The following is a 19,261-nucleotide window of genomic DNA, read 5'->3' as shown; positions in this document are numbered from 1 at the left end:
CAGACAAAGCTGGCTCAGGGCAGGGGGCATCAGAGGCTTTGTGGAGTGGGATGTGGACAATGGGGGTGGGGGGAGCAGTCATTTTGTCCCCCTGGGAATATTTGGCAACGTCTGGAGACAATTTTGGTTGTCATTAACTGGGAGAAGTTCTAGTGGGGAGGGGACCAGGGACATGGCCACGCCGCCCTCAACGCACAGGGCCACCTCCCCTCCCTGACACAACAAAGAGCGGCCTGGCTCAAGAGGCCAGCCGTGCTGAAGCTGAGAAACCCTGGCGCAGAACTGGAGGAGACAGGTGTCCTGCCCCGGGACTGCTGCCACGGGGTGTTCCTGTCATCTCAGCTATGTCTCTAAAGCTCAGGACGTGGACCTATGGGGCTGTCTGGAGCAAGAAAATCTTCAAGTGGGGAAAGGGCGGTGGCTGATGCGTTGCCTGGGCTTGCAGTTTATGCCCTGATCAGCCCAGGCACGTTCTTTCCAGCTCCACTCAAAGCCCGCTGGGAGGAGACATTTCTTTATAAGGAGGCACAAAAGACCCTAACAGTGAACCTGACCATGGGGCAAGGGCCTGGACTTCTGCCTCCCAGAACGGTGGTGGGGAGGCGGGTGACTTGGGATAAGCAAAGTAAAGTGCTTAGCTCCCAACTCAAAAAATGCATTAATATTAGTCTTACCCGTCCCAGGAGACTCACAGCCACCCCTCTGCCTGTGTCCAGGGCCAGCATAGCCTCAAGTAGGCCACTGCTACAGTCCATGAGGCACCAGCCAGAGAAAATACTTATGAAATGATTTCAACATGAAGGAGAAGCATTTGGGTTTTGTGAAAATGCTTATTTCTATACCCCAACTTCTCTGGGAGGCTGGTTGCATGCTTACCTCTTTGTGTGTGCATGTGTCTTTTTAGGGCTGCACCTGTGGCATATGGAGGTTCCCAGGCTAGGGGTCGAACTGGAGCTGCAGCCGCTGGCCTACACCACAGCCACAGCAATGCCAGTTCTGAGCCGCGTCTGTGACCTACACCACAGCTCACGGCAACACGAGATGCTTAACCCACTGAGCAAGGCCAGGGATCGAACCTGCCACCTCATGGTTCCTCGTCAGATTCGCTTCCCCTGCACCACAACAGGAACTCCTCTTAGTTCTTCTTTATAAAACGTTGATCATCAAATGCCCCCGCCCCTCCAGGTTCTGACACCACAGTGCCCATCTTTCCCTCCCCAAGTTCTCCCCTCAGCGGGCGGTCAGGAGGCCCAGTCCCCTGAGTGCTTGACAGCCTCTCCTCATGGTCAGGTTGTACATGCTCTGTCCACCTCGATGCTGCTGCTACTTTCCTCTTGAAAGGGGACGGGCTAACCAAAGGCCTGCCCATGCCGCTGGGGAAGGGGAACCAGCCCCAGGCCTCCACCACACAGCAGCCTCTCCTGCCACACTGGGTCGCCCTCAGTGTTGTTCCACCAGCTAGCCCGGTATCACTAACTTTTGCACAGGAAAAGCCCAAAGCCTTAGGGGCACCTGACAACAGAGTCCCTTTATCTTCGGAGGATGCAACATTCCAAGACACCCAGCGGAGGCCCCACACCCCAGATAGCACCAAGCCCCATATAAACTATGTTTCTTTCTATACATAAGACTTATAAATTAGGCACAGTAAGAGAACATCCAAATTGCCAGCAACACTAGGCTTGCACCTTGGGGCCATGACTAAGTAAAATACGGGTGACGTGCACATAAGCACAGCAATACTGCAACAGGTCACCTGGTAACCTAGACGGCTGCTAAGTGGCTAATGGGCAGCACACCGGCCAGAGGGATGCTTCCTGTCCTGGGTGGAAGAGCGTGAGCTTCCATCGTGCTGCTCCGAACAGCGCTCAGTTTAAAATTTAGGAGTTGTTTATTTCTGGAACTTTCCATTTAATATTTTTGGACTGTGGTTGACCTCGGGTACCTGAAACCGCAGATCAGGTGGGGTAGGGGGACCACCCCAAGGGAGGGGGCGTGGTTCTGGAGGGGGGCTGCTCTCTTTCCTTCTTGCCTTCCTGCCTTTTTGATAATTTAAGTCCTATTGTCTTCCAACCTCAGCATCCATTTTCCTTCCCCTCGGGCACCAGCTCAGTTGTTCTTCTCCAAATCATTTCTTTGTGTACAGCATTCTGCTGTATCCTCTGGCCTCCAGCAACACAACCTCCAACACATGCGCTCGCGCGCACAGAGTGTCTTGAGAATAGGGGGCTACTTCTTATCCTGCTTTTATCACACACCCCGTCGCGCTGAGCAATTGCCTGGCAGTTTGGGGCACAGAGATGTAAGCCTCCAAGTCACCTCTGTCTGACGCCCAGCATGAGGGCCTGACATGGCATCAGGGCCTTGGTGAGTGTCTGCAATGACAGGAGACACACAAGACACCTGTTGTCAGAGAGTCAGGGCCCCACCTGGCTGTTTACCCCTCAGTTAGTCTCTCACTCCCTCCCCTGACCTTACAAACACATGCCTCGCTGGGCAGAAAGCACACAAAACAGGGGAGCCTGGGAGGGACTTCTCACCCAGGTGACTGGGCTGCCTGGCCCTGGGGAGAAGGGGCTGGACGTGCTGTCCCACACACCTGGGGCCCCCGAAGGAAGAGCCTGCCGCCCAAGGTGTAAGTAGTGGCCGATACCAGACAGAAGCTCCCCTAGACTCCCGAGGGGGAATGTGAACTGGGGGCCTGAGGAAAGAAAAATAAACGCCGTTTAAAATGCGGTTCTTCTTGTTCTTTCCTGGGAAGATGAGAGGCTGGGGGAGGGGCCGCCGAGCCCCCAGAGCTGGGGGAGCTGGGGGGGCTGCGGCCGGGGCGGGAGGGGTGGGAGGGGAGCCAGGAGAGCGCGCCTGGGGCTCAGGGGAAGAAGGCGCTTGAGGATGATTGAGAGATGACTGGGAGCGGCGGAGCTGGCTCGGGGTGAGGGGCGCGGGGCTTCGCGCTGCTCTTTTACCATTAATCCTCCTCTGCCGAGAATGCAGCACGACAGGTTTGCTAGGAGAGGAAAAGGCCCTGGGTCACTGCTGGCACACCTTCCCAGGTGACCGCGGACAACAGGCAAAGGCACGCACCAGCTGCCCACCCCACTTTCAAGGCTTAATCCTCTGCTGCTTTTGATTTGGGGCTGAGGATTCAGTGACTCCCCGCCCCCCCCTCCGCCCCGTGTCCCCAGGACAGACTCTGTCTCCAGTGAGTGCCCTCCCCAGGTGACCTCAGGACAGATTCCATCTCCAGTGACCCTCCTCCAGGTGACCCCAGGACAGGCTCTGTCTCCAGTGAGCCCCCCCCCCCAGGTGACCCCAGGACAGGCTCTGTCTTCAGGGAGTGCCCCCAGGTGACCCCAGGACAGGCTCTGTCTCCAGGGCCTACAGGCTTCAGTGCCCGTCTGGAAGTCCCTCAGAGACTGTGTCCCTTTACTTGAGGAGGTGCCTTTCCCCCTCACAGCCACCAGGTCAGGACTTCTGCCGTCTGTGTTCTCAGCCCTGATCCGTGCAGAGCCTGGTTGGCCTTCCTGGACCCCAGCTCCCCAGACCCCGAAGCTGCTCTCAGGAAGGAAAGGTTCCCCCCGGCCTGAAGGCGGCAGAAGGAACGTCCGTGCGACCCCTCAAAACTCGTCCTGGGTGGCGCTGGCAAGGGGGGATCTGGGCTCACACGCGCAAGCTCTGAAGACCACAGAGAGCGTGTGGTTCGGAAGGACTTCGTTCACCCTTCCTCGCGGCCGGACTCCACGGGACCGGCAGACGGCAGGAAGTGGCCGCTGGATGAACGGGCTAGACGTCCCTCCAGGGGAGGAAGGCCCGTGTCCCCATCGGCTTTTCCGACCTCGGAAACAAACGCTTCCCCACCTTTCTTTATGATTACAACGCGGACCGTGTTCACACCACACAAAGCCCTTCACGCTTGAGCTGGGTAAACTCTTCCAGAAACGCGAAGAAGCTAGTGTGTGCGGCCTGGGGTTGCTGCGTAAAGCACACGCATTGCTAGTTCTGAGAGAATCAGGATGGAGGGGAGCAGTCGTAAGGCTCCCCGCTCCCGGCCTGTCCCTTATCAGTCCAGCGAGGAGCGGGGAGGAGGTGGCGCTCCTGTCTCTTTGACACCTCCCTGCTTCCCTCCACTGGCCCCTGGCACGGTATGGTCACTGTTCCCTCGGTCCTTCCACTTCTGCTGGGAGCCCCGGGGGAGGGCACTGGTCTCCCCATCTCTCTGTGCCCAGGACCAGCACCCTGCCGGCTCCCTGCGCACTCACCTAACTGCTGCACGGTGGGTGAGGAGCCCTGGGGGCTGGTATGCACCCTTCTCCCTGAGCAGGAGCTGCTCTGTCCAGCCCCTCCCATCCCCTAGGCCATCTCCTTCCTCCTCCTCCTCCTCCAAGGTCATCCTGATGTCACCTCCCCATCTGTATCCTAGAGCAGCCATCTCCCAGCAGCAGTACACCCCTGCCTTCACAGCCTCTCAGCCCCAGCACCGAACCACCTCCCCACCTGGCAGCCTTTTCCCCACACCCAGGTCGGCAGTAACCCTGGGGCCCTGGCAGGCTTGTTCCTTCCTAGCTGCACATTTGCCCCCGCAGGGGGATGGGGGGCTGCTGTCATGCCAGTCTCTCCAGCCACCTACAGAGGAGCCTGTGGTGCAGGTGAAAAACCACTCGACATTACCTGTGCTCTAAAAAGAGATGCTGGAGGTGTCCTCCTGTGGCCCAGCGAGCTAAGGACCCCACGCTGTCCCTGCAGCAGCTTGGGTCACTGCTGTGGTGCAGGTTTGACCCCTGGCCAGGGAGCTTCCACATGCCATGGGTGCAGCCAAAAGATAAGAATAAAGAGAGAGGGGGGGATGTTGGAGCGGTTCCTGGGCTGGGTTTTGCTTGTCTCTGGTCCTTCCCCTGGGAAGGAGGGAGCTCCCCACCTGCCCTCCTCCCCTCTGGCCTCCAAGGGGCTCTCCCCCAACCCACAGCCTCAGAGCCCATCCAGCCTGGCCTCGAGGTCACCTCCTACCCCCAAAACCTCAGCTTCACTTCAACCCCCATGGCCACACCTGAGGGCTTGTTCTCATCCGTCCTGTGTGCCTTTGAAATCCTGAGTTCGCTTCGCACATTTCACGTTCTGACCACGGCCGCCAACAATCTTTGCCTCCAGCTCTATTCTCGGCCCTTAAACAGAGTCACGGAACCCTCCGAGAGCTCTGTGCTCTTGCCCCGCTCTTTTCCCCTGGGCAAGGGCAGTGCTTCTGGCGTCACGTCCGTCCTTATGCAGCCTGGACGTGATCTGCGCCGTCCAGTCACCACCCTCACCCCTGGCCTCCTGGGCCCGCTGAGGCCCCTCCCTGCTGTCCCCCAGCCCCGCATCCCCTACTCCGCACCTGTCCTGCCTCAGGCCCTGGGATGCTGGGTATTGCCAGAAGAAATGGAACGACTGTACGTATTTATGTCATGAGGCACATGTGCTCCGACCTCCCCGGATCCTTACTGCTCCTTGGCATTGTTTCCACCTGGTCCTGGGCAGCTCGCTCTCGAGGACGCTGCGAAATTGTTCTGCACCTTTCCCACGCTCCACAGCTCTGCCCTGCACCCACCCCTGACCTGGCCTCATACCCCCCGGGGCATCGTCTCCTCCGCATTCTCCTTCTGTCTCTCGACTTACGTGGATGACATCTTCCCTGCCCTCCTTGCCAACTTCCCACCTGCAAGTCCGGCAGGAAGAGGAGTTCTCGCCAAGGGAAGCCTCTCGATCCCATCCCTTCCTACATCCTCTATTCCCACCAAATGTCCGCACGCTCTCCTGTATCTTCCGTCTCTGATGGAGCAGGCCATAGCTTAGAGCGCGGAAGCCCGCCTCACCTGCAATCCTCTCAGGGTGCGTCCGGAGGGTGTTCATGAGTTGGGACAAGGTGCGGAGTTCTGTCCAAACCTGGCCGAGGTGCTGGCTCTCTGGTGCTTCTATGAGGAGTTCTTGAAGATCTCGATATACCCTTGCCAAGCTATGAGAGAGACAGAGCCTCATCCGTAAAGACATAGCTGTCCTTCTAGTAATGATGACGATGATGATGACAGTAAAAACCATACTTTGTGTGATTTTTTTGGGGTCTTTCTTTGTCTCTTTTGCCTTTTCTAGGGCCACTCCCACGGCATATGGAGGTTCCCAGGCTAGGGGTCGAATCGGACCTGTAGCCACCAGCGTACGCCACAGCTCACGGCAACGTCGGATCCTTAACCCACTGAGCAAGGCCAGGGATTGAACCCACAACCTTGTGGTCCCTAGTCGGATTCGTTAACCACTGTGCCACGACGGGAACTCCCTTTGCGTGATTTTTAAAGATGCCACCTGCTTGACCTAGCTACTACATTCTCATCCTCTCAATGCTGCCCAGGCAGAAGGAGGAAGACATTTTCACTTCTTTATACGTGCAAGATAACAGACGGGGGCAGTTAGCAATTTGTTGTCAAGAGTCTTCCAACTTTGGCAGGGCTGGGATTACCTCTCGACCCCATCCTCTTGTATTTCCCATCCCAAGAAGCCTTAACCAGGATGGTACCAGGAGATATTACTGGAGGCTCTCCCCGACAGTACCCAGTTCTCTGGGACCTGCCCTTCCAGCCATCTGCGCTTGATCCACGAGGTCCTCCCTGCACGCGTGCCCACTCACATGCCCACACACATCCCCAAGGCTGACTGGACAAGGGAATGAAGCTGGACCAAGCAGATTTGCTGCCTGGAATCGGAACAGTATCAGGGATGCTCTTCTGATGGCCCAAGCTGAGGCACCATGACCTGGGTAACTAGCGCCAGCCCAGGCACTGAGAAGCAGGGGGCACTGGTCCATGGAGAGAGGCAAACGGAGTAGATGCCCAGAGGGAGGCAGAGAGGCTGGACCTTACAAGGCTCAGGTGGGAAGGAGCAGCTCCCGAAGGCTCTGCAGTTCTTGTTCTGTTCCCTGAGACCTGCCTTGCTTCTTGCAGCTTTTTAAGAAGGGCTGGTGTCCAAATCGCCTCTTTCCTTCTGAGGCTTAAACTTGTTTAAGTGCATCTCTGTGTCATGATTGCAAATGAATCTTGAAAAAGCCAATGTTGCACTATAATGTGTGCATGAAACATGGAACCCAGATTTCCTGGTTCAAATGCTGCGTAAGCGGGAAGCCCTCTCTCCTCCCCCGCTCCTCCCTCCCAACCCACAGACACTCCAATCCAGTCCCACCACAGCTCACAGAGCCTCCGGGAGATGTCTCCAAAGCCTCCACCGATCCCACTGAGTGACTCATGGGATTGCTCTGGATGGGCAGATGTTTCTCTGGTACCTCAAGGTGGCTCAAGCTTGAAAGTATGATTATAGATTAAAGCTTCCAGGTGGTTGCTGATTGCAGCCATGGGAGCCCAGTGAAAATGTCATCTGCTGACTTTCTCAGGAAGACGAGGGTTCTGTGTCCCCAATTCTATCTTCCTAGAATCCAGGGGTCAGCAAACACAGACTTGTGGACCGCACTGTCTCTGCCACCACTACTCAACTCTGCCACTGCAGGGCAAAAGCGGGTGCTGTTTCTTCCCAGTGGGAGAGATGGCCTCTGAACATTGGGCTGACCTACCGAACATTCTTTTCCTTTCCGTCAAAATGCAGTTTTGTCCTGGAGGAATTATATCCAGCTCTCCTCTAAGGGAAGACCTGGAGAAACCAAGTATCTCAGTTTCCATCTGACTTGATATTTATACAAGCAGGTGAGGCCTGCTCCCTAACAAGCCCTTGTTAGTGACCTTGCGTGTAAGCAACAAGCTATGGTTCAAGGTCATCCTAGTGAGTGAAGGACAACCCTGTCCCTATCCCTGAGACTCTGTCTATAGAACATGCTACATCAAGTCCTCCTGTCCTGCTCTGACAGGGATTCCAAAAATAGATCCACTTCTTATGGGATTTGACTTGAAATCTGACCAGAAGTTAACCTGGAGTCCACAGTCCCCTGAAATCACATGCACAGTCTAATAACATTTGGTGTGTGGGGGGTGTGTGGGGGCGTATGTGTATGTGTCCATTTTTCCTGGGAGAGGGGCCATCAGCATCTCAGAAGGTCTCCACCCCCCAGATTAGGAACCACTGCTCTCAAACAACATCCTAGGATGTTGAACAATCCTAGGGGCTGGTGGCATTTATGACAGAGAATTTGGAAATTATCTCTTTCTTCCATGAAGCCAACTTCACCTCGTAAACCTTTCATTCCCGGACATTTTTCTTAGCCTTTAGATGTCCAAGAAGGCTTTTCAAGGCACAGAGATCTGTCAGAGTTGATCCAGGGTGGAAAGGGATAGAAGAAAACAGAGAGGGAACTGAGTTTTTCTCATCCAGGGACCCTGCACAAGCAGAGGCCGTGGACACACCTCCGCAGGGTGCTGACATCAGACTGCAAGTCACACCCTGGGGATACGAGGACCAAGCAACCATGTCATGTGGCCTTAGATTGAAGCTTTTTCCCCAAGTTCCCTGACAGATGATAGAATGCTGCAGAGAGGGAACACGCCCTGCTCCTTCGAGTTTAAGGTTTCAGCAAGCCACAAAAACACTCATTCAGCCTCACATGCTCTGTGTGCACACACCTGCTCTCCCACATGCCTGTTCTCCCACACACCTGCACTCCACACACCTGCTCTCCCACACACCTGAACTCCACACACCTGCTCTCCCACACACCTGCTCTCCCACACACCTGCACTCCACACATCTGCTCTCCCCAGCAAGGATAAGGGGTGTACAGCTTCCTCCCCCTGGGGTGGGAATCTCGGCACTCACATGGAGTTATTATAGTTTGAATCTCAGCACTTACATGGAGTTATTATAGTTTGACACAATTCCAGGAGATTCTCCTGGGGTGGGACTTTGAAAACAAGGATTGTTCACATTGCAGAAAATTCCTTGGAGCCATGGCAGCATTCCTGCTGAGGGCATCGCCTTGTTGGGAAAATGGCCTTTAAGACAGGAAATGAAGACCAGGAGTTAGTCACTGACACTAAGTAGGACCCAGGCCCTAGGAGCTGGAACAGCTGCAGGAAGGAGTCCCCCCACCCCTGAACCCCCAGTGCTTTCCTCATTGAAGAAGCCGGAGCATCTCATGTGCGCCAGGCCCTGTGCTGGGTGCCGGAGACAAAGTCTCTTCTCTAAGCTACCAGCAGAGTGGGGAGTCGGACAAATATTCCAGTAGAGCCACGGACAAAAGTGCGAAGGGGGCACAGAGGAGGAGCACATCATTCGGGGGGCGGGGAGGGGTGGGCGATGTTAGCTCAAGAAGCCACCATGAATTGCGGAGGCTGGAGGAGGAGAAGAGGTTTATCTCTGCCTTTGACAACTGTGTACCGAGCATCTACCCCCAAGCAGGCAAGAGGGGTGCAATTTACGGGCTCCTTGCGGGAAGGGGTAAAGAAGCGAGAATTTGATGGACAGAAGGCTGATTCAGAACTTGAGGCCCCAAACTCATGAACAAGAGGATGAGGAACAAGAATAGGGGACCAAGCAGCTATGCGTAACTCCTGGGGCCCCCACATCAGCTGCCTTGAGCCAGAAGATGTCATCCTGGCCAGAAACCGGATGAAGGTTTTCTCTGAGGGGTCTAGAGGAAGACAAGCACTAGCAGGCTCCTCCTAAGGCCCAGGACACCTCTGGGGTCCAAGAAATGTTATATTATTAACATACTATTTTGTGTCCCGTCTCGTTTTTCTTTAGCACCATGTCTAACATATCCCTAGATTGTCTCCAAAATATTTCAAAAGGCTCATCTATAACCTGCTCCCTTTAAAACTAGTAAGAGTGTAGGTACAGGAAAAAAAAAATACTCCAAAAAACAATTAAACAATTCTTCAGTGACCACATGCAAGTATTTGCATAGAATATATAGAATTTACAAGTTAGTTTGCATAATGCCTTTGAGTCTATTTTTTCTGCATTGTAGGCATGACATGATGATGAGCAGATCCAATTCTGGCACCCCCAATCCCCCAAATCCCCAAAACCTTTCTAAACAAGCAGATAGGCCTGCCAAATCTCCTCCCACCTCCAGCCCCCATTCTGCTTACATTCGTGTTGGCTGTAGAGCGGGTTGACATTCCTTAACCAGATCAAGACCAGAAATAAAGATAAAGGCCACACGAGTTCCACTACAAAGCGAATCTGGAAAAGCAAAACAAAGAGAAAGACCAGTGAAACCTTGAGATTAGAGGCAGTATCCCCAGAGCATATACACTTGATCTCAGTGCTTGTCTGGGCCACAGGACTTCGGTCATGGGGGGGGGATTTACCTCAAGGACCTCTTTCTTTCATCCTGTCTCCCACACGGCCTCGACTCTGATACACTAGACTGACAAGACTTGGTGTCCTTCTGAGCTCCTCTCTGCCTCTAATTTAGAAAACTGCACCAGCACAGGACCTCAGCCAAAAATCAGTCAGATACATGCTTCGGTGCTTTTCAGGTGTTGCTGTGCCCATGAATGCAGATTCCGATTCTATAAGGCCCCATCGGATCTCATGTGCCCGACAAGCTCCCAGGTAATGCTCATGCTGCAGGTGGTAAAGGCCTCCTTATGACTTCTCCTTCTGCAGAGGAGGAAACAGAGGCCCAGGGAGGGCACGACCTGTGCAGTGTCTCCTCGGCAGTGACAGCTTTGGAAGCCAAATCCAGGCTCCTGTCTCCAGGCCCAGGGCTCTGCCCTCCCCGCTGCCCTGTCTTCTTCTAGTGCATCTCTGCTGACTCTGCATATGTGGCCACTGAATGAATGAATGAAGGTGCAAATGCCTCTGTGAAATACTGTGATCCACAGCCAATTCAACAGAAATCTGGGTAAGCCAGTGTTTTCCTTCCACAGATTGTTGTTGCTTAAAGAAACAAGAAAACAAGGCACACTGCCAGGGGATTTCACAACACTGGAAGAGGTTGCCGAGACCAACATAGGATTGAAACCCGGTATTTAAATTCAGGTTCAATTTATAGTTTACGGACTCTTGAGTCCAAAGGAAGAAGAAGGAGTTGGTTGCTGCAGCCCACACTGAGACATCGCCCATGAGAGTAGGGGGGTTATGGTGGGGGGGAAGGCAGATATGTGTTGGGGAGTATCACAGTTCTTCTAGCCAACCCCCATGCCAGGGACCTTAGGAGGAAACTCTTAAGATTTAAGGGAGAATTTAAGCAGATGGCTAAGAATAGAAACGTGAGTACATATAGATAAGCTAGGGGCTATTCACATGGTTTTTAATTTAATCTTTGTTTGTTCCTTTCAAAGAAATGCTCTTAAACTGTCAGCAAAATGGTGGACACCTTGACAGGTGCTCAATAAACATTTGAGCAGGTGCTCAATAAATATTCAGGGTAGGTGGCGACCATGCTGTTGTAACTTTTTACAAAGTGTTTTATTCAAAAAGTGTCTAGGGAGGATGTGTTAGAGGAAAAACTCACACGAACATTATGGGAAAAAGAATAGTGGATTTTTCCTTAGGGCGCTCATTTTCAGGCCTTGCCCTACACATTCTCCCACAAAAGGGCAAAACGCCAATACTGGACAAATCCCATCTGGTGTTAGAAGGGCTGACCCCACGCATATTTGATGGCCGTTCCCCCCCACCGTGCAATCCAGGCAGGAGGGCAGAGGCTGTCCCCAGCAACCCTACCTGACTGATAACAGCCTCAGCCTGTCTCGCTGGGCACTCGGCAGCACGGCTGCCCCCGCAGCAGCCTGCACTTCCCTGTCTCATCACTCGCATCATTTCTCCTTCGTGAAGGTGCACCCTTCCCTGGCTGTGAGCGTCCTGAGGGCAGGGACCACGTCTAGCCTTGTCACTACACCCGACACAAGGCCAAGCTCACACAAGCTTCCAAGTGCCCGGTAAATGTCAGCGGGATGAGTGAGCCTACGTCAGGACTGGTCTGGGAGGCTTCTCTGGAAAGCCGGAGGTGACTCAGGCTCCAGTCACCTACAGTGTGCAGACTTCACAAACCGCTTCCCCCAGGGACATGTATGCTGGCTTCACCTCTTCCATCCCAGGTCCTCCCTCCAGTGGGTAAGGTCGGGGAGCAAGTTCTGCAGGAGAGCAATGTGGGGTTAGGCGCAGGTGATGAAACCCCAGGTTGTTCCTGGTGTCCTCACCCAGGGACTGAGACAACCAGTCCAGACGCTAGACCCTGGATCCTTCCTAAGACAACTGCTTGCAACACTGGCTTTTCCTCTAGTAAGTCAGCCACCGGCTGCCATGGAGCCAAGTCTACTTGGGAAGAGTCGGGTATCGTTAGGTGTGGACGCTGGTTTGGGAATGGGAAGACCTGTGTTAGGAATCACTTTGGGGCTGCGTCTCGGGTTTCTCATCTGTAAATGGAACTGTTTGGTCCTACAGCTTATACTGAAGGTGAAGAGTGTGTTGGTACTAGGGGTTCTTAGCCGGCTCTGCTTCCTATTAGCCAGCCGTATGGCCTTGGGGAACCCCTTCGCTGGCTCCAGGCCGCAGGGTCTCATCTGCACAGCAAGAGTGATGTCAGGACCTCTCTCTGAGTAGTCGTGGGGATGAAGTGAGTTCACTGCGTAAAACGTCTAGAGCAGCATCTATGAATATGAGCCCTTTATCACTGACCTCGCGCCTCACGAGGGTCCCGGGGCAGAGCAGGTGACAGCACGTGGCAGAGGCTGAAGAGCAAGGAGTGATAAGAAAGACGATCTGCCAACATCTGGGCCAGCCCTTCCCTCACACTCAGGTTTCCTCTCTTCCTCCCTTTCTGGAATCGGAACGGCTCTATGGCCAGTTTGGAAACGTGGGGATTCCTGAGAAAACCAGCTACATGCTGTTTGCTCCTCCATGTGTTAGAGGAGCTTGGAGCAGGGCAGTGGCAGCCAGCCTGGCCCACCTGCCCCATGGATACAATTTCCAGACCCCAACGAGCACACCTCCTCGCTTTGTGCAGTGCGGGTCACACGTTCCCATCCACTGGCCCACTTGCTCGCTCCTGTGCTTTGGAGGTGTCTGGCCTTTGCAGGTCCACTCGTTAAGGGGAGCCCAGACCAGCCTCTTCCTTTCCTCTTTGCCTGGCCCTAGGACCGGTCCAGCTCTGCAGGCACTCCTCTTCACCACATGTCTGAGTTACGGCTGCTCTTTCCTGCCTCTGGTCCCTGCCTCTCAAATGATCTCCTTCGTTGACCTGGGTCTGCGGGTTCTCGCGGTTGCACGCAGGAATCCTGTGGGGAGGTCAGGCCATGCCTTTTATCAACTACACCAGGATGTCTGGCCATGGGGCATCAGTTTGGTGGGTTTTGGTTTGTTGGGCTGAGAGCCACTGGCACAGGCAGGGGTTGGGTAAGCTTTGAAAAGCATTTATTGAGACGTCGGTGTCACTGCTCCAGCTCTGGAAACATTTGTTTTGGAAGGGCCACCTTTCACGCTTCAGCCCTGCACAAAGATCACCGGCCCTTCTCTGGGGGCCTGACACGTCCTCAGGGCCGTCCTGCCTCCCTCCCCCAGAATCCTGTGCTCGGCACCCTCACCCGGAGCGGCATCTTTGTCCGTGATGCTCAACTGTGCACAGGCATATACCCTAGGGAGAAATTCCACAGTGGAATTAAAAACATGTTTTCAGAGCAGCTCTGACTCCCCACACCCCTTCTCTTTAAACACGTCTGTAACTTTAATTAAGCCCAGCCGAAGCTCAGAGGGGCTGGTGGAAAGTTTTTTTCTCAAACTGGTATTTCCTTGTTCGCTCTCTTCTTTTTTTTTTTCTGCCTCCCCTCCCCCTCTCTCCCAACTACTCAATCTACTTGGGGCAGGAGGGGTCAGAGGGAAGGGCAGGTCCTGCTGGTTGTTTTTAATCGTGGCCGGTTAGGTTTTCTTCCCTCCTACTCCGTTTTCAATTTGAAAGCGGGTGGCCAAGGCTTGGAATGACTTGTGTGATTCTCCCTTCTCACCGAGAGCCCAGGCAAGGTTCTTAGCCTGGATGAATAGGACCTAGGTCCTGGGTCTGCTTGGAGCTGACTGCCCAGCCTCCCGATCCCTGCCAGCTTCTCCTAATTCTGGGCCCTAGGCCAAAGGTCACAGCTGTACTGGGTGCCCAGGTCTGGGGTCCAGGAAATGGCAAGCCCCCTACTCTCATGAATCCTAGGCTTCCCCAGATATCGTGCCCTGATGTGGAAGCTGGGACTGGGGAGATGACACCAAGAGACCCTAGACTGTAGCTCTAAGGGGCAAGAGACACCTAACAGTCCCGTAAACCCTCCCAACACAGTGCCTGGCCCATTGAAGGTACGGGGTCGACGTGGGTTTGTCCCCAGCAGTGGGAGAGCTCTCAGCTCTGGAAATGCACGCTCTGGGCAGTGAGCTCATGGGGCAGTCTTCTCTCACCCCTTCCAACCCCGGCTCTCCTCTGAGCTCCCAGCTCATCCTCATCCCCTAGCCCAGGCTCCCTTCCACTCAGCTATCGTACTCATTCTTCTGCCCAGTAATTGTGTGTAGATGCCCGCTTCCACCTGAATGCCATGGGGGGCCCTGCCTAACTCACCTGGCCGTAGAGGACACAGAGCGTGACCAGACAGCCCCGTGTGCCTGGTCTGGAGCCAGTATACAGCTACTGTCCTGCTGCCATTATTAACAGTGCCTCCTTTCACCTTTTAAATTGCCTTGGATTGGAGGATAGATTAGGGGGTCACCCTACCTTTGCAGGCTTCCTGACCAGCTTACTTGACGGGGCTTGATACATGGGAGCAGTGCGGGCTAACGAGCATGTCTGTCTGTTCTGGAGTCCTGGGTCCAGCCCCAGCAGTCACTAACCTCCTCTGGCACCTCAGTGACCTCATAGGTACCCATGGGAGATAACAGCGGGAGTTCTCTCCCAGAGCCAAGGTGAGGGTTAAATGAGGTGACACTTAGTGCAGAACCAGGCACCAATACTACTTGATCAACGTCAACAGAGGAAGAGAAAAAAAGAGGAAGGAAAGCAGAGAGCTGAAGACTTTCGTTTTGTGCTTTTAGGGATTAGGCGAGGAGGAATACAAGCAGTTGGTCTCTTGTTTTTGCTCTTGCTCTTGCTCTGCTCACAGCAGTAGGCACCCTGTACCGTGGGAGCTAAACCTAGGAGCTGGGTCACGGCTGGGTATACTTGGAGTCACCATTTTGTGAAGGCAGAACCTTCCAGAAAAACTAACAGTTTACAGAAGGAGCCACAGACTGCTCTCAGAGCTGCTGGGGGCTGTGGGGATGTCTCCATTATACCCAGATATCCTAGAAATTCCCGGAATGTCACAGAAGTGGGGAAGCTGGCTGGAGGCAGAGACCTCAATTGCCAGGCCATCAGGATGGCTTCAAAGGAATGTCAGCCCCGACTAAGTGCATCCTAGGAGATTCCCCAGCCAAGGTCCTCAGCCTGAAAGGTCCCATCTCGCTGCACAGGGGCTGACAATGTGCCCCGTCCCCCAGGACATGCACTGTGGAGAGGTCAGGGTCCCTGGCTGAGGACACCTGCCAACGCCAGAGAAAGGAAGCAGAGATGAGAGGGCCTCAAGGCCAAACCTCATCTTTAAAAATAGAGTTATTCTCTGTAACAGCAACAAGCTAGCCACAGGAATGGAGTCATTCCAGGCTGGCAGCGATGGTCCTTGGGTATATTTTTTGAGGACCACGAAAAGCATACTGAAAGTAAAACTGAGTGAGAATCTTAGTTTCTCAGCATTCCACACACACCACACAGACAGGGGCCATGACAGCCTTGTCACTGTGTACCTAGCACCCGGCACAGGGCCTGGTGATCACTAGGGATTTGTTCATTGAAGGAACAAATGAATAAGTGAATGGATTTAAGAACCAGTCTTGTTTCCGTTTTTTCTGTTTTCATTCCAGAAAGGAAGCTCTTGGAAATAAGAGATGGCGTCTCTGGTTACCGTTAGCACTTGACTCCCGGGGTAACAGACAGCTTCACTGCTCCCTGGAAGTCACACCAGCTCTGACAAAGGAGAGCAGCCTGCAGACAGCAGGGTCTCCCAGGAGCAGGGGGTCCTACTTAGCTTAAGTCCTGTCCAACACACACAAGCAGGAAGGGTCCTCTGTCCCCATGCCCGGATCATGTCCCTCACTGCTCCCGTTTGGGCCAGTTACTGAGCCACTGCCCCCCAGCTCCAACCCTCTTGCCAACCATGGTTCCCTCCCCCGGGTCGGGCTCTACACGGGGCTCGGAGACCCCCAGCTGCAGCCCCATTGCGTCCCTTTCCTCAGAGGTCTGAGCTTCAGCTCTGCTGCCATCTCTGTGTCCCTGAGACCTAGTCATTCCACCTCCTCCCCGGGGTTTTCTCCACTGCGTTTTGCAGTTGCCGCCCCCACGTCACCGGGAGTTCTTCCACCCGCTCGGCTGCCAGCTTTGCACTTAGCTAACGCCTCCCCGTGTTAGACCCCCTCCCTCTGGGCTGAGACACCTGCTGGAGGTCTTCAGACGTTCACCGGTTGGCCCTTCCTTCTCCAACCTTCTTTCCAACACCCATGAAGAACCCCGTCCTGTCCATACAGACCCAGTCTGAACTGAGGCTTGAAAGAGATCCCAGCTCCTCTTCCACAGCCCCTGTCCTGTCTGTCTCCTTCCATGCTCTCCTGCCTTGCCAGGTCCCCTCCAACCCCAGCCCCGCTCACCCCGCAAGCCCTCACTCTTACTCCTCTCAGCACCTTCAGTCAGCTAGCATTTCCGCGCCGAGCCCACAGCAACGTGCGTTACTTCTCTATAGTTATACACTCACTCTTGACCCTTTTGCAAACAAATTTACAGAGACTGGTGGGGTTTACATGCACACCCCTGGGGTCCTTTGATCTCCTGCGGCTCCTGCCTGTGCTTCTCAGGGATATCTGACCTATGCTCCTTTTTCTTGCTCTTGGTATTAAAACATACTTTGGTTTTTCCCAGCCGGACGAGAAGTGAATCCAGGCTGGGATCAGTGTCTTTTAAGTCCCTGGTCCAGCCCAGCCCCATGTGTTCTCACTAGACGTCTCAGTGAATGCCTGTGATGGTTGATAAGATATTTTATCTCACTGAATCTGAGACACCATCAGTTGTAAGATGCACTGTTATTTTCGGCACACTGAAAAATTAGGTGTCCCTTGACTGTGAGCTGCAGTTTGACTTCAGAAACGTGGAAAGCCAGTGTGCCTTGTAGAGCCAATGAAATTTAGTATCGCTGGACTGGGAAGACCCTGGAGAGCATGGGGTTTTTTTGAGCCTGATCTTCAGGGCTCAGGGCTCTTCCTGGCACAGAGCATAGGTGTACCAGGCATGCGGACAGCAGGCGGGTTTAAAAAGCAGGGGCAGAAGGATGGGTGGGCGAAAGCAGACTTTGTAACATGGCCATGCTGGGCTGTGGGTGGGAGGCAGCGGCCTGGGGACAGAGAGGCCCATCTTGCTGGGAAGGACTCTTGGGAGAGAGGCTCTCGGAGCCGCCAGTTAGCCGCTGCTCCGGCGGTGAAAGGAAGCCGCCCAGCTAACCTCCCCTGCCGGCCCCACCCACCCTGGCGGCTGTCTCTTGGCTCCGCGGCTCACTTGGAGACCGCGGACTGCACCTCCTACCTTTTGCCTTTTGCGCAGGGTCCAGTTCTTCCAGAGCAGAAGCCTGATCTGCCTGGCGAAGCCCATGCTGGAGACCACGGAAGAGCGGGAGGTCAGCGGCCCTCTGTCTACGGCCGGGGCTCAGGGGCCCCAACAGGCAGAAATGGCGCCCCGAGCACCTCCGGCTCAGGCTGCTGTGTCCTTCTCTGGGTGATTAAAGGCTAGTTTCTTCCTTCAAAGCATAATCCCTTTTAATTACACATAAGCCCCTTGTGGAGGAAAGCAGGCTGGCATACTGTTGGCTTCTTTTTAGGGAGACACGAATGGCTGAGCACTAAGTGAACTGAGGTGGGGGCATTTCATAGGAAGCCAAGACCTTCTGTCACCCTCCCCATCAAAGGGGTTTCCGGGGGTCCTGAGGGGCTGCCTTTGGGAATCGCAGACATTTCAGTGTGGGACAAAATCGTTTTGCATAAATATAGGGTTGGCAGTGTCCTCTGCAATAGCCTGCCGTGACCAGCACCTGGGGATTGATGGCTACTTTGAAGTCCAGCCAGCCCACTTGCCAGATCTGAAGTCACCCCTTATTTTGTAGCCCTTTATCTTTAGACCAGCTATGTGGAGGCATCTCTGAGCTTAGCTGATGGTAAATGGGTTTTCCCTCTTGTACTGAAATTGATCCACTAGCCATGGCTACTTGGAGCTGTGTTGGAAGTTGCTGGATTCCTCCACGCTCAGCAGGTCAGAGCCTGTGATTGACAAGCCAGGTCTGACACAGGTCAGCCCTGAGGAGAGGCAGTGCATGTCAGTCACCGTCACTGCAGCTCCCAGTGGATGGACTGGTCATTTGGAGGTGGGTTCATGGTCCCCAGGGGCGTCTCAAACTGAAGACATCCTCCTGCTTCACCACTGGGAACTTTTAGTCTCCACCTCTTCAAATCTTAGAAGCTGCTTTTCTTCAAAAGACTCTAGACCCTTGAGATTTTTTTTTTTTTTGGTCTTTTTGACTTTTTAGGGCTGCACCCGTGGCATATGGAGGTTCCCAGGCTAGGGGTCTAATAGGAGCTGTAGCTGCTGGCCTATGCCAAAGCTACAGCAACGTGGGATCCGAGCCGCATCTGCAATCTAAACCACAGCTCATGGCAAGGCCGGATCCTTAACCCACTGATCGAGGCCAGGAATCGAACCCGAAACCTCATGGTTCCTAGTTGGATTCATTAACCACTGAAACATGATGGGAACTCCTGGCCCCATGAGATCTTGATGGGATGGAGGAAGAGCCATTGAGTAGGAACGGATGCTCACCTCATGGGGCTTGTGATCCGGCTGTAGACATGAGCTAGGAACTTGGATAAACTAAGGAGTGTGATGGAATCCATGAGAACATTCGGGCTGTATACGGTGGTGCTTCCAAGAGGAGGATGGTTTCTGCTTTCATCAGCCTATTTACAAGGCTTCTTGGAGGTGGTGGCATTAAAAATAGACTTTGGTGAATTTAAAAAATGATACTGTACGCCATTTTTATGGTTTACAAACCACTTTTGCATATGTTATCTCATTATATCCTCACTACAATTTTATGAGGTGTATTTGCTCTACTTTACAGACAAAAAGACTATTGGGATTCAGAATTTTCCTCAGGGTCACATATGACAAAGCTGAGTTCCTGAACAAGTCATTTAAGCCCAATGAGAAGGTAGGGAGGCAGAGCGAGCTTGTCCTGCCCAGGGAAACCAC

General features: G+C 53.9%; 1 protein-coding gene across 5 annotated transcripts in view; it reads right to left on the bottom strand.

Annotated features, from left to right (window-relative positions):
• ABCA4 (ATP binding cassette subfamily A member 4) overlaps positions 1-17,725 on the bottom strand; it is a 130,329-nt gene extending 112,604 nt beyond the window's left edge. For all 5 annotated transcript variants that reach the window (XM_047785262.1, XM_047785263.1, XM_047785264.1 and 2 more), the window contains exons 1-4: positions 17,546-17,725; positions 10,056-10,149; positions 8,813-8,954; positions 5,847-5,986 (exon numbers count right to left, since the gene is read on the bottom strand). In XM_047785262.1, coding sequence (XP_047641218.1) covers positions 5,847-5,986; positions 8,813-8,954; positions 10,056-10,149; positions 17,546-17,611 — 442 coding nt within the window. In that variant the 5' untranslated portion in view covers positions 17,612-17,725. The remainder of the gene's footprint in view (positions 1-5,846; positions 5,987-8,812; positions 8,955-10,055; positions 10,150-17,545) is intronic.
• Positions 17,726-19,261: the final 1,536 nt, after the last annotated feature.

The sequence above is a fragment of the Phacochoerus africanus genome, chromosome 6, assembly GCF_016906955.1.
Source record: "Phacochoerus africanus isolate WHEZ1 chromosome 6, ROS_Pafr_v1, whole genome shotgun sequence".
Classification (NCBI taxonomy): domain Eukaryota; kingdom Metazoa; phylum Chordata; class Mammalia; order Artiodactyla; family Suidae; genus Phacochoerus; species Phacochoerus africanus.
Note: the sequence above shows the minus strand (reverse complement) of the source record. Positions and strands in the feature narration are given on the sequence as shown.